General features: G+C 37.8%; 2 protein-coding genes across 2 annotated transcripts; both read left to right on the top strand.

The window, feature by feature from the left end:
* Window positions 1-253: 253 nt before the first annotated feature.
* Window positions 254-3,479, top strand: tmem169b (transmembrane protein 169b). Its single transcript, XM_056755204.1, has 3 exons — window positions 254-392; window positions 1,648-1,974; window positions 2,049-3,479. Exons 2-3 carry the CDS (start codon window positions 1,743-1,745, stop codon window positions 2,663-2,665), a joined length of 849 nt encoding a protein of 282 aa, XP_056611182.1. The 5' UTR covers window positions 254-392; window positions 1,648-1,742; the 3' UTR covers window positions 2,666-3,479.
* A 601-nt stretch (window positions 3,480-4,080) lies between these two features.
* Window positions 4,081-12,188, top strand: xrcc5 (X-ray repair complementing defective repair in Chinese hamster cells 5). Its single transcript, XM_056754959.1, has 21 exons — window positions 4,081-4,123; window positions 4,626-4,739; window positions 4,817-5,000; window positions 5,101-5,149; window positions 5,238-5,360; window positions 5,429-5,611; window positions 5,689-5,803; window positions 5,886-6,024; window positions 6,285-6,397; window positions 7,142-7,204; window positions 7,285-7,422; window positions 7,500-7,590; window positions 8,819-8,949; window positions 9,039-9,235; window positions 9,568-9,655; window positions 9,918-9,987; window positions 10,237-10,346; window positions 10,483-10,579; window positions 10,661-10,728; window positions 10,835-10,909; window positions 11,934-12,188. The coding sequence occupies exons 1-21, from the start codon at window positions 4,106-4,108 to the stop codon at window positions 11,946-11,948; spliced, it is 2,181 nt and encodes a 726-aa protein (XP_056610937.1). The 5' UTR covers window positions 4,081-4,105; the 3' UTR covers window positions 11,949-12,188.
* The last annotated feature ends 2,278 nt before the right edge of the window (window positions 12,189-14,466 follow it).

Here is a 14,466-nt window from a genome sequence, read left to right as displayed (position 1 = left end):
TGTTAAAAGTATTTTTTTCAACGAGTGCAAATTTATACAACGAGTATAAATTTAGTACAAACAAATGCCTAAAATCTAAAACCATACAAATATAAATTGATTAAAAACAATTTATTAATTCTTCCACATATTCATATGAGGCCACTGAAAATCCTCTAAGCTCCTCCTTGGGCTTGTCTCTGGGGGAGGGACTTTTAACTTATCCTTATCTGATTGGACGTGACGGCATTTCCAGATTCGATGGGCGGGGCTTGTTTCTTTGTGGCCTGGGCGCATCTGTATGGCGGCGGCTGCTGTCGGGACGCGCGTCAGCTGATGGACACACAACACACAACTAAACTAAACATTTCATCTCAACATTGTCCACAGCTTCACACGTGTGCATCTGTCAGGTAAGACTGTCATGTGTATTAGTTCATCAGGAGCTTTAACTCGCTTTCTTACAGTAGATGCAGGGTGTGTTTGAGTCGATCAGATGGGAGAGAACAACAAATTTATGTTTTTTTTATATAATTTTCATTTAGTAATGAACGCTTTTTTATTTTGTGGTGTCATGCATCATCAACACACCATCATTTAATCCGCTTTAGTTCTTTAGTGTCGCTTGTTTGTCTCTGTCAGACAATAGATCTGCTGTACAGTATGTTAATCGAGCAGACGGAAGGGTGGCAGCTGTAAACCTACAGTATACAATACAGATGCTTATTTTAATAGACTGCAGTTTTATTTATTATTATTAATGTTTATAATATAACATTTTATAAAGCTCAGAGTTCCTGGATGCTGAAGGTGATAGATCTATATAAACAATAGACGTTGTCCTGGTGTGTTTTGGGGATTATTTCAGTTGGATTTAATCGTGTTTTATTGGTCCCCATTCACCATTCCATTAAAACCAACTAAATTCCCATTTTAACGATTTAACATATCAGATTCTGTTTCTATTGTCTTGGTTTTTATGTCTGCTTGTTTGTTTAACAATTTTTTTGTGACAATACAAAATCTTCTAATCCTAATTGGATTTTAAATACAAAAAATTATGTTTTTATTTTATAAACATGATTGATCACTACCAGTGTTGGGTAAATTGCTTTGAAAAAGTAATGAATTACAAGTTACTGATTACATATTCAATAGTGTAGTTAGATTACTGTAAACATTACTCTCAACAAAAATTATTTAATTACTAATTACTTTCTATATCCTACATCAACCATGATGAGATTTGATTCAAGTATAGACATGAAATGGATTATTTAATTAATTCAAATAAGTAAATAAATTACTTAAATTATTCTTATTAACTGACCAAAGTTTACAAATTTGAGAAGACATTAAAGCATAAATTTTGAAGTTAGACTTATAATTTGATGTCATTTCAAATATATTACACAGTATTTAGTTCAATTACATCAGAAGTAACTGTAATTAAATTACAAATCAATTACTTTATTTGTCAATGGAAAAGTCATTAAATTACAGTCACTAGTTACACCCATCATCAGTTCCAGATGCACGGCACCTGTAAGACGCTTCATGATTTGCTCGAGTTGCTTTCTGTTTTGAATTCTTTATTGAAAGCTTTGTTTTTAATCATCTCAACACACTGTTTGCAGGCAGAATGAAAACTATTTTTTTTTCTCACAGCGTTACCATGTTTGAAAGGTGTGAATAGCCTTTTCTAGTCTCTTACATTTAATCACATCACAACTCTTGTGAGAACGGTGGCATTACAGTTGAGCATGGAGCAGATCAGAGCGGAGAGCCCTCAATTACAGTCTGTACGATCTGAAGTCGATGAAGGAAACACTGGAACCAGCACAAGAAGAAAGAGGAGAAAGCGTGAACCTCGCCCAGAGTCCATCATCGTGTACCGCTGTGATGCAGGTGGAGACGAGCGTGATGGAGACACGGAGGGTGCTGAGAGATCCACTGAAGAAGGAGCTACGTTTCTCAACAACCCCACTCATGAAGGTTCGTCTAACAAAATGACATTTTATAAAAGTTGTTATTTCCTGAAGGTGTCCAATATTTGTTCCACCTTACAGGCTGGAATCTACCTCCAGATAGTCGCTACGTGACGCTGACAGGAACCATCACACGAGGAAAGAAGAAAGGTCAGATGGTGGATATTCACATGACGCTGACGGAGAAGGAGCTGCAGGAGATGGCGAGGTCGAAGGAGCGGCTGAACGCCGAATGTGAGGACCCACAGGGATCGAGACGCCCGTGCGCTTTGGGAATTTCTCAGGGTCCGCACATCGTCCTGTGGAGTCTGTCTTGTGCTCCGGTGGTCTTCGTTCTGTCCTTCATCACCTCTTTCTACTACGGAACTCTCACCTGGTACAACGTTTTCTTGGTGTACAATGAGGAGAGGACGTTCTGTCACAAGATCACCATCTGTCCCTTCCTCATCGTCTTTTACCCCGTGCTCATCGTGCCGCTGGCGCTGTCGTTGGGTCTGTACTCGGCCGTGGTGCAGGTGTCCTGGGCGTTCAGCGAGTGGTGGATCTCGGTCAGGGATCTGGAGAAGGGCTTCTGCGGGTGGGCTTGTGGGAAGCTCGGATTGGAGGACTGCTCTCCCTACAGCGTCGTAGAGCTGCTGGATTCAGACACCATCTCTGGGAGTTTGCAGGGGAAACATCTGCAGACGTCCTCTGTGTGACTTAAAATGGATTTTCTCAGTTGACAAAGGTCTGCTTGTTGGACCTGTTTTGGGCTTTTTGCTATTAGTTTTGTGAGGACAATAGAGAGAGAGAGACATTAGCAAAAGATGAGAAGATAGGAGAGTGACCAAGACCCAGGACTGATGTACTGTCTGTTTTGTACTATTTGTACTTTTGCTGTCTTCTTAGATATCACAATTTGGCCAAATTGTAAATCAGCGCTGCGATGAAGAAAATCTCAAAATGTATTCAGTGGATTTCACTAAAACCTATCCAAGGTCATTGTTTATAGTGTTGTTTTGTTATGCTTATTTAGTCTTTCCCTTATCAATACTGATTTCTGTTGAATCTAAAGTGTTTGAAACAATGTTTCCATAGCGAGACGTTTCTTATTTTGCGTTTAACCTTTTGAAATATTTATTCTCAACTCTTTTATTGTATTTATTTGAACAGTGATCTCGTGGAGGCCTTTTCCTGAAGGTAAAGAGCGTATAGAAATGAAGCTTTTTACAACCTTCTGTACAATAAAGCCATAAATACTGCAAATTAATAAACTAACCCTGTGTGTGGTTGTGAGAAATCTGTATATTCTTCCTTAGTTTTATTTACTATATACTGACAAATTGTGTGTGTGCTTGTGGATGAAGGTAAACCATTTTAAAATGAATTTTCATGACTTTCAGATTGTGTCGTGGATGACAGAAGATCATTTGAAGTCGATGCATTTAAATGCCTTGTTGGGACATTTATTTCGTTTTTATTTCGTTTTTCAGTTTTTGTCTTTTACTGTCATCATACAGTGATGTTTGTAAGAAACAATAAAATTGTTATTACTTAATAATTTCATGACTCTGTTTGCTCAAACTTTGATTAGAAACAGGGAGACGATGGACGGGACAGCGGGAACAACAAAAAGAGGTGATGTGGACAGGATCAGAAAGTGACCTCGAGCCAGATGTGTATTCTGATTTCCTTGACGTCACACAAGAGTCTAATACGTCATGGATACTTACTTATTGGACCACTAGTGCATTAAAAGTTGTAATATAAACCATTGTCAAGTTAGACAATGTCACATTCATGTTTTGACTACACACATGCACGTGTAGGAATGTGTTTGCCACATAAAGAAAGTTTATATATTACAGTGTTAGCTGATCCTTTCGGTATTTTATTCTGTATAATCACTAGTGGTTCAACGTGCAGTTTGCATGAAAAAGTTTATGTGATTAATTTTGACCACCAAAAACAATAATTATTTAAGAGTGTTTCACCTTTATTAAAACATTAACACCTTGGATAATTGTGGGTTTCTGCGTTACTCGGCGGCGCTTGTGCAGTCGGACACCAAAGTATCGCGAGAACTAATTTTCTTGGCGGAACTTTGAGTCGTCTGTCAATTATTCACCCGGATCAATTACAAAGAGACACCAGCAGCGATGGCGCGCGCAGCGAAGGTACTTTAATGATAGTTTATTAAAACAATTTATTTTCACGATCGGATTATTTTAACTGAATGAAGAATCTATTTTTATAATTACAGAACTGGTTATAATTATAGATCATGAGTTGAAATGACTGTCTGGTGAGAAGATCATTTCTTTAACTCACACGATGAAGTTTTATAAAATGTTCATTCATTTATTTTATCATCATTACCCTCATTCTGTTTATCCATTATTATAATTCTATACGTCTATGACTGTTAGATTGTCTACTTTGCAAAAAAAATATATCCAGGTAAAGGTAAACATATCTGTAAACCTCCGTAATGATAGTCCATATAACACTGTATTGTCATATGAAATAAGACGGACAAGTTCTTTTAAACACCACCTGCTGTCAAATCTCTTATTCCTATTTCTGCATAACCAGTAGGCTCAGAAATTGCACACAAGTTAAATAATAAAATGTTTTGATGATTGAATGAAACAATTCTCTCTTTTTTTCTCTCTTTAGTCAGCATTGGTGCTGTGCATGGATGTGGGTTTCTCCATGAGTAACTCAGAACCTGGTCAGGAACCGCCCTTCGATCAGGCCAAAAAAGTCATCCAGAAGTTTGTCCAGCGGCAGGTTTGTATTACGATGATTATCTTCTTTCATTGATTATATCTGTTGGCTGTTACAACGACACTTTCTTCATATTGCAGGTGTTTGATGAGAACAAGGATGAGGTGGGTCTGGTGCTGTTTGGTACGGATGAAACCAAGAACCGTCTGGCCAAAGATGGTCAGTATCAGAACATCACTGTCCGTCGCCATCTGATGATTCCTGATTTTGAGCTGCTGGAAGAGATTCAGAATGAACTGCAGCCTGGCGGTCAACAAGCCGACTGTATCCCTGATGTTATAGTGCCAAAGGAATTAAAATGTAGTGCTTTATTTAACTTCACATTATTCTTGTATGTCTATGAAACCCTTGACTTCTTTATCAGGGCTCGATGCTCTTGTTGTGTGCATGGATCTCTTGCAGCAAGAAACCATGTGAGATTACTTTTCTCATATTCTTGCTTTGATTTGCTTTTGATCTGATGATTGAACGCCGATGTGATGCATGTCGTTGGTTGTGTAGGGGAAAGAAATACAATTGTCTGAATGTGGTGATGTTGACGGATCTACACGTACAGACGTCTGCAGACCAGCTCGATGTTATAATTGAGAACCTGAAGAAAGCAGGAATCACTCTGCAGTTCTTGTAAGTGTGTTGATTTAAAATGATAATTAATACAAAAACAGACATCAATGAAATGTTTTTTTTTTTAGTTTGCCGTTTCCTTTGAATGAAGACGGAGGTGATGAAGGTGGGTCTGGCTCTGGGTCAGCTGCGCATCCCCCCCGCCCGGGAAAGGGCTTGACGAGAGAGCAGACTCAAGGTCTGGAGATGGTCAGGAACATCGTTACCGCTCTGGATGAGGAGGGCGGTCTGCAGGAAGTCCACACTTTTAGGTCTGACTCATCCATTCGTGTTCACGCGAGAAAACGAATCCTTTAAAAACTCTCAAATATGAACATTTGTGCTGCAGTGATGCGGTGGAGAAGCTGTCCATCTTCAAACCTATCGCCCGGAGGCCGATGGCCTGGCCCTGTCAGCTCACCATCGGCACCTCGCTAACCATCCGCATCGTGGGATACAAAGCGGTGTGTTCCTGATGTTCAAATGATGTGATTCTCATGTTCATCTCAAGCTTCTGATGTCGTGTCTGGTGATTGAAACGCACAGGTGACTGAGGAGAAGGTGAAGAAGACGTGGGCCGTGGTTGACGCTGAATCTCACCAAAAAGACGATGTCAAGAGAGAGACGGTTTACTGTCGGGACGATGATGAAGAAACGGAAGTGCAGAAGGACGAGACGATTCAAGGTGATCAGCGGTCCTGTTCATGTCCAGTATAAACATGTTGAAGTTTATCACATGTGGGCAGCGCTTAGAAACACAGAATCGTATGCGTCTTGAAGATTGGATTCTTAAAAAAGATTAAAATGCAGTGGGAGCAGATAGAAAGTCATCCAGAGCAACATTGGTCAAATTAAGCGTTTGCTTTCGAAGTTTTTGTCACCAATGAAGACAAATTTGTTTGATGTCAATACAGACACTGATTTATTTTTCTTGCTTTCTTACAGGTTACCGTTATGGAAGTGACATTGTTCCATTTTCTAAGGTGGATGAGGACCAAATGAAATATAAACACGATGGGAAAACTTTTACAGTTCTTGGCTTCACTAAACAGGAGCTGGTGTGTGTTTGTCCATTAGATGGCACTCTTCTTTAAACCATGATTCCTTCAGTTCACACACATGAGCAAATTCAATACACATCTTCTATGGCAAGCCAAATTAGCTTTTAATCATTCTCAGGATATATTTGATTTTGATATTGAGAATATAATTTCTACTAGTAAACAATTACTATTTTTGATATCACTTGCAGAAATGTCTATTCTCAATATCAAAAATTGAATTTAAACTAGTAAAAACATAATTATTGATATCTGTAATTGCATTTTTACTAGTTAAAAATAACAATAGACTGCCATTAAATTTCAGATATCAATAATTAATTTCTTACATGTAAATTTTTTTATTTCAGATATCAGAAATGCAATTCTTACAAAAAACATAATTTTTTATATAAATAATTATTTTTTCACAAGTGACAATGTTAATTCTTGATATCAGTAATGTGGTTGTAACTAGTAAGAAAGACACTTTAGATATCTACAATTACTCTCTGATTTATTGATATCTGAAATCTATTTCCTGATATCAGAAATACCAAATGCAACATGTTAAAATTTATTTACTGATATCAAGAATGAATTTGTCAACTAATGAAAATTGAATTTTTGATATCAAAAATTCATATCCTTAATGATTAAAAGCTAATTTGGCTTGCCTTAATCTTCACCTCAATCTCAGAGAATTCTTAGTAATCGGTCTTTTACACTGTGTTTTTACACTTGCTTGTTTGTTTGATGCAGATTCATCGTCATCAGTTTATGGGAAGCCAGGTTGTCAAAGTTTTTGCGCCCAGAGATGATGAGGTAATGATGTGTGTTTATTGATATGTATGAATTCTCTATGATGTGTAGATGTATTCACGTGTGTGTTTTGTTGTGTGCAGCACGCGGCTGTAGCTCTCTCTGCCCTGATTGGTGCTCTTGATGGTCTAAAGATGGCAGCCATAGTGCGTTATGCTTACGATCGTCGTAGTAACCCTCAAGTTGGCGTGGCCTTCCCTTGCATTAAGGAGAAATATGAAGTATGTGTTTTTTGATGGACCTGAAACGCATTCTGTGTGTTTTATCCTGAGTCTCTGACCTGTCTGTCTCTTCTCAGTGTTTACTGTACGTTCAGCTGCCGTTTATGGAAGACCTGCGACAGTTCACTTTCCCAATGTTAGAAAACAACAAGAAGTTTGCAGCTTCAGGTGAATCTCCAGCAAACACGCCTCTTTCTACTGTGTGTTTCTGAACATTTATATTTAGAGGTGACTAAATGTGTTTAGACACCCGAGTCATTTTATATTTTGTTATCTAATGCAGGGATATTTAGAGATTTTGAAGTGTAATAAACATTCTATATTTTAATTTCTAAGACTTAAAAATAGCATAAAATCACTTAAAGCAACAGTATATTAGATTCATGTACCTAAAATGTAGTTTCTGGATGTCTGCATGATTTACTCTATATCTTGATAATTTTATGTTTGTAAAAGTTGTTTTTCTTTAGCCACAATTTATAAAAGGCTGATTTGGATAAAACATTTTAAATGCTTAGTGCAAAAACAAAACCATCGTATTGTTGGGGACTAATTCTTCATAAATGTAAATGTAAATGTTCATCCACTCGTGTTTGGTCATCGTGAGATGTAAAGAGAGTTAAAGAAATTGTCGTTGATGTCGTCTTTGTCACATTCATCTTAATCTTCAACAGTATTCAACGCTCACAATATTGTGTGATTTTATATATTTTAGCGTGATTACTCCATAATGTCTGATTATTATTTTCATAGCTGTCCTTTTAAACCTTGTTTTTCAGGAAATAGAAAAAATAAAATTGGGGGATCATCAAGATTTTTTTAGGAAATGTGAGACGATCATTTAAAAACTGCATTTTGTATTAACTCTATTTTTCTCTGAGTAATATTAATATTTGTTTGATAATCTGGATCAGTTAAGCATGACAAATATGCAAAAAATCTGGAAGGGTGCAAATACTTTTTCACATTAATGTGGCCGAAGCAACAGCTCTTGTATTCAACAGGCAAAAACTACAAAACAAAAGAAAAAGTTCACATTTGACTTGGGTTTTAAAAGAATCATTTAGAATAGGGTGATAAACATGCACAAAAAGTGGTCTTGCATCTTTTTTGTTTATTTGATGTGGCCATGTCTCAGACTTTCATCATTTGTTTGTACTATATCAGTGCAGAATCTCTTGAGTTGAAGTTCATGTGCACACTTCAGGTGTAGTGCACAACAGACAGAACAGAGAATGTCATCTTGATACTCGTAGAAAGCAAGCTGTATGTTTATATAAATTAACTTTATTGTCGTGTGCTGCAGGATGTGTGTGTGCATACAGATCATCATAAATATTCATTACCTCCCTTCAGAGAAAATCTTTAATCGTAATCTTGTTGTTAATGTCTTCAGGGTCGCAGCTGTCGGCGGTGGATGCGCTCATCGACTCCATGATGCTGGTGGAGAAAGATGAAGACGGCGAGACCGTGGATATATTTAAACCCAACCAGGTTCCAAACCCACAGTTCCAGAGGCTTTATCAGGTTCATAGATCACGTTCTATATATAAGACATTCTATATATTATATCGTCTGTTTAAACTCATGGATCTGTGATGTGCTTGTGTCCTCAGTGCTTGCATCATCGCGGTGTGAATCCAGACGGTCCTCTCCCAGCGTTAGAGCCCTGGCTGCAGAGGGTTCTAGAGCGACCTCAGGCCGTGTCCGCCCGCTGTCAGGCTCCGCTGCGATACATCGGGACAGAATTCCCACTGAAAGAAGTGGTGAAAAAGAAAGAGTTGAAGACGAGCGCAGACGTGTTTGGAAGCAGGTGAGAATGGATGAAATCCACACTGAAGCTGCGGGTGAAATCCATGAGAAGAGTTGTGGGATGTGATGTGAGGCCGGGTGGTAGAATCATGTCTTACACCGTGTCCTAACCAAACGCGCCGTGACATATAATAAAAGGTGTCTTTTCCATGTTAATCAGAGGTTTAGTCCTAACCATCCGCGACAGCACTGTGAGACCAGCAACGCTCGCTTCTGTTTTAGAAACGGGTTCTATTTCTGCGCCGTCGCGACTGACAGCTCCGCCAATTTTAAGGAAATCACATTTTTGTTAATGAAGTGCTGTAGTGTGATAGTTGTTTGTGTGTTTTTCAGTGCCGAAGAGCCCGATGCCAAGAGAGTGAAAGTCAGCGATGAGACAGAATTTAACCTGGCCGACATCACGGAGGGAATCGTCACATCGGTGTGTTTTATACATCACACATAAAACTTTAAAAGTGTGCTTCGGTCAGATAAACATACAGCAAAGTATAAATCATTTGTTTCATTTGATGTCTCATGATGAAAGACTGTTTCACATGGGTCAGAGCAATTCTGTGGTCTTGTATGATGAGAATATAGAACATTATAAAAAGATGAAAAAGCTCACCTGAACAGAGCCGTTCTCTTCATTCTCTCTGAAGTGTGTCTGTCATCCTTACTAACATTCACTCTTTCACTTTCAGGTTGGTAGCGTGAATCCAGCGAGAGATTTCCAAAGACTGATCAGACAGAAGAGCATTCCTTTCCATCAGGGTGAGGTGTCATTCTTTCATACTCTTTACTAATCTTTCTATTGACTTCTATTCGTACGCACGGAAAAGCTCACGGAAAGACGTTTTGCATTTCGCCATAATTGAAAGTCAGAAAATGACTTTCTTACTTAGTATTTTGTCTTGTTTTCCAGTACAAATGTCAAAAAATTCTTGAATCGAGATGCATTCACTTGATGAACAAAATGACCCAAGAAAATAAGTCTTTGACAGTCTTTTGTAACCTTGACAGCGTGTCAGCAGCTGATTGGCAGGATTGAACAGTTGCTGGGCAACAGGAGCCCAGAGTACTACATGAAGAGCATCACCTGTATCCAAGCCTTCAGAGAACAGTCCGTCAAGGTGAGATCTCAGTTCATTCAAGAATCAGCGTGGGGGGGAAACTCACCGCAGGAGTTTGTGTCAGGGTTTAAATAAACCTTGTATCTGTGATGTGAGAAAGTGTCACCTGATCAACGGATCATTTTCATTCCATCAGTGTGGAAACGCAGAGTCGTTCAACAGTTACATGCAGTCTCTGAAGAGGAGCGTTCCCGACCGGAACCTTCAGGAATTCTGGGACCTCCTCGTCCAGGGTACAGAAACACTGAAAGCGTGGTCTTCTTATCCTGGTGAGCTGAAGTCGTGGTGCTTTAAACATCTTTTTGCCTTTTAAGATGCTCTCACGCTGATCAGCAGTGATGAAGTGGACAGCAGCTCTATCTCCAAACAAGATGCAACGCAGGTGTCGTACATGACATTCACTGACCTTAACCAGAAATCCTCTCCTGTGAAGCCTCTCTATTGACACTGTGATGTTAATAATCTTGTGTAATATTTTGTTGCTGTAGTTTGTGGAGTTGGAGCAGAAGGTGGATGCAGAGGCGGCTTCAGTGAAGGACGACACTGGTGACGTTGATGATTTGGTGAGTATTACCTGCTGGTTTTGATGGGTCACATGAGTATGTACTGTACAACACATTTATCTGTTTTTTAGAGGTGCACCCATTGACCGTCCAGAGACTGGAATTTTTTCGGAATCTGTTCAAAAATAAATACGAACTCACGTTGTGTCAACCACATTTACACACTGCCTCCGATATTTTCGTCGGTCGTAAAACAATACGGACTGGGTTTGATTTTCGGCGTTTTTTGTCGCTTCCTTAGCAAGGATTTTGAAAGGTGTCTTGACAAATCAGAGACATTGAACTAACGAGCGCCAAATACGAACAACGCATTCAAACATTTCTGACTATATGTGCAAAGACCTTCAGTGAAAATTGGGAAAAATCACCAAGTCCCAGAGTCCAATGCGTCGGCTCCAGGAAAGGTCAGAAAGGTCCAAAGGGCGAGGTGCTCGGCGGATGGGGCATTCAGGGGCGGAGCTTAGAGGAACAGACCCATCCAAAATATGTTGGGAACGGAAGGTCGTAGAAGGCTGTGGTCGGTGTGATCGTAAAAGGGGGGTTGAGAGCTTTTCGCCTATCTGTCCGTTTATTCATAGGCTTGTAATCCTTGACTTTCGTGAGATGAGTACAAAAGAGAAAAAGGTCAATTAAGTGACACGTGTTTAGTCATATTTATTATTTCTATTCAGTCACAGAGTTTTCTATTCAAGAGTTGTTTAGGTGAGAGAAGATCCTGTAATTTATTGCAGCTTGGAAAACGGCATTTAGGGAAATTTGGGGGACATTGATAAGTTCAATAATTTATCTTATTATTATAAAGATGTGTTATTCGGAAATAATGTGCCTAAAAGAAAAGTAAATATGCTTTTATACATGCTTTTAATTAAAAATAGAAAATTGGAATCAGCAAAAATAATATCGGCCAAGAAAATGGCAATCGGTGCATCTCTACTATTTGTTTGCTCTTAAAGTTTGATAAGTAAACTGAGTTTCAGATTATTACAGATGCATTAAGCTGTTAATTGGTGTTTTCTTTATGCAGTTGGACATGATGTAGATCCAGCTTGTGGATTTGTGCCAAATCCTGAAAGATCTTTGATGTTTCTGTTCAAAGTTCTCTTTGTGTGACATAACAATTATGAAGCTACAGTACAGATGTTGCCATTGGACCAATCATAAAGTACGATGAGTGTCACGAGTTGCACAAAATTGTTTATTTTTCTAAAGTTCCTAATGTTGTCTGTGTACTTGATAATGGCAAAAAAATGACATGCTTCAAATAAAAGATCAAACCAAATTTAAAAGTTTTCACCGTTCTTCCTATTTATTTTGTTCACAAATTGATCGTTGAAATAATCTACCACAGAATGAATGAAACATTTATCTGGACAGCCTGTGAATTACAATCTCCAGTGTTATTACAGACATAAACCCATAACACATCTGAAGTCAGTCTGCATCCATCAGAAGACAAAGGATCCGTACGGCTGTATAATAGACATGCTATCATCAGATTTTGAGTTTGAGATAATCTGTAATGATGATGTGACTCTGAGACTCGATCATCTATGCTCATAAACTTTCATTTCATCTGGTGTGAGTGTGTGTGTGTGTGTGTGTTTGTGTGAGGTTGATAAATTTCCGAAGAGATGTAAAGAGGTTCAGGCTGATGATCTCCATCTGTTCTCCAGCATCTCTTCCCACTGAGAGTTTAGTGAGTTTTGCTTGGGTTTCTGCCGTCTGAACCTGCTGGGATGCAGTCTGTTTAAGTCCACGAGAAACATTAAGTATTCTCTCTAGGTTTCATTTAACAAAAGATTTCTTCAAGTACAAAAAACACCACCGTTGTGCATAAATATAACATTACACTTATGGGATTGTTTTGCACTGCAGTGAAGATAAATGATGTTTGCATTGCTGTAATGGGGTTTTGGATACGAATGGTGGACATAATGCCACAGTAAAACAAATCTTAGTGTTTTTAAAATGTATGCTTGTATGTGTTCATCATTTCCTTTTCTCTTTTGGGATGTAATTTCATACATTTCATACATATATTCTAATAATCTCCTGTGTTTATAAATGTTCTCATTATTGAGTCATTTGCAGTCAGTTCTGGCTTTATTTGAATCGTTTGCAGTAGTTGATTCACCTTGTTAATCTATTGATGGGTTTATATTTCTCAGAAACTGAGATTCACCCGCTATGAGTGATTTCATGAGAACTGTCAGATCTTTCTGTCACAGCGCGTTTCTTCCTAAAGTCTTTCTGTTGTACTGAGATTGAATATTCAACCGGTGGAGTGTAGACGTGTGGAGGAGAGAATCATCAAACTTCATTTTACCATGAACTCTGATGATCACTTTACCTGTCATGTTGATGGGACGATGTGGACTCATTTCAACTTAACGGCAAGTTATAAATCAATCAGAAAATAACATTTATAGCATTAAAATAAAACATTTTAAAATCAAGCTATTATAAAGCAAGAGGTTGATATGACGTCGATTTTATAAACGTTCAATAAACAAGAGGAAACAAAGAAATTATGATTATTTTGAAGGATTATGGGGATTTTTTTAGATGAATTTGAGGCCTGCTGGTCTGCTTTTAGTCTCGTCTCAGTCTCATCATGTCGTGGGTCTCGACCTTGATCAAAACACCTAATTTCTTGGTCTTGATTTGGTCTCTTTTCAGGTGGTCTCCACCACAACACTACAGTACAGTCTGTTGTGTTTTTACATTTGAGTGTCCACTCATCAAGATGTTGCAATGTTTTATCTAAGTTAGTTTGTATGGTTTGTATAAGCAGTTGTCAACAGTTGTACCTGTACCAAAAAGTATATATATATATATTTTTTTAAACTTTATAAAAACACGAAAATTTTCAGTCAGCTGGTTTGACAGAAATATACCGTAAAATAATAGTTTTTCTTGTAAAATTACAGGATGTACGGATACATAATCAATTGTTTTTCTTGTAATTTTTCTGTCTTTTTCTGTAATTTTACAGTTTTTGAAAAATAAACTGTAATAATTAAATATTCTTAAAAAACATGACATTTTCTGAGGCGCCGTGCAGAAATAAACAGTAAACAAGGATTTTCCCTGTAAAATCCATTGGTTTCCCCATATTTCAAGAATATGTTAGAAATTTAAAAAAAATATTAGCTTTATACATTTCTTGAAGAAAATCTGCAGTTAACAACAGAAAAGTTCCTTAAAATTAAAAAATGTTATGGGAATCAAAAGAGTTGTGTGATTGCTGATATCTCAATAAAAGCCCTTGTTATTAAAATAAACAATATTTTTACTATAGTTAGCATATATAACTGTAGTTTTTGTGTTAAAAAGCACAGGAACCACAAAATGAACCATTGTTTCATTATAGTTAACCATAATGTAGTTCAACTCTGGTAATACAAATAGTAATAAATCAGAAAAAACATGGTTCTACGGGCATACAAAAATTAAGCAGAATTGTAATTGGAATCGATAAAATTCAAAACATTCTCAACCTTATCCTGAAGGACAGTGTAATAGCTTCTTAGTGTTGGATTAAAACAGAGACTTCA

The sequence above is a fragment of the Triplophysa dalaica genome, chromosome 8 (genome assembly GCF_015846415.1).
Source record: "Triplophysa dalaica isolate WHDGS20190420 chromosome 8, ASM1584641v1, whole genome shotgun sequence".
Lineage (NCBI taxonomy): Eukaryota > Metazoa > Chordata > Actinopteri > Cypriniformes > Nemacheilidae > Triplophysa > Triplophysa dalaica.
Note: the sequence above shows the minus strand (reverse complement) of the source record. Positions and strands in the feature narration are given on the sequence as shown.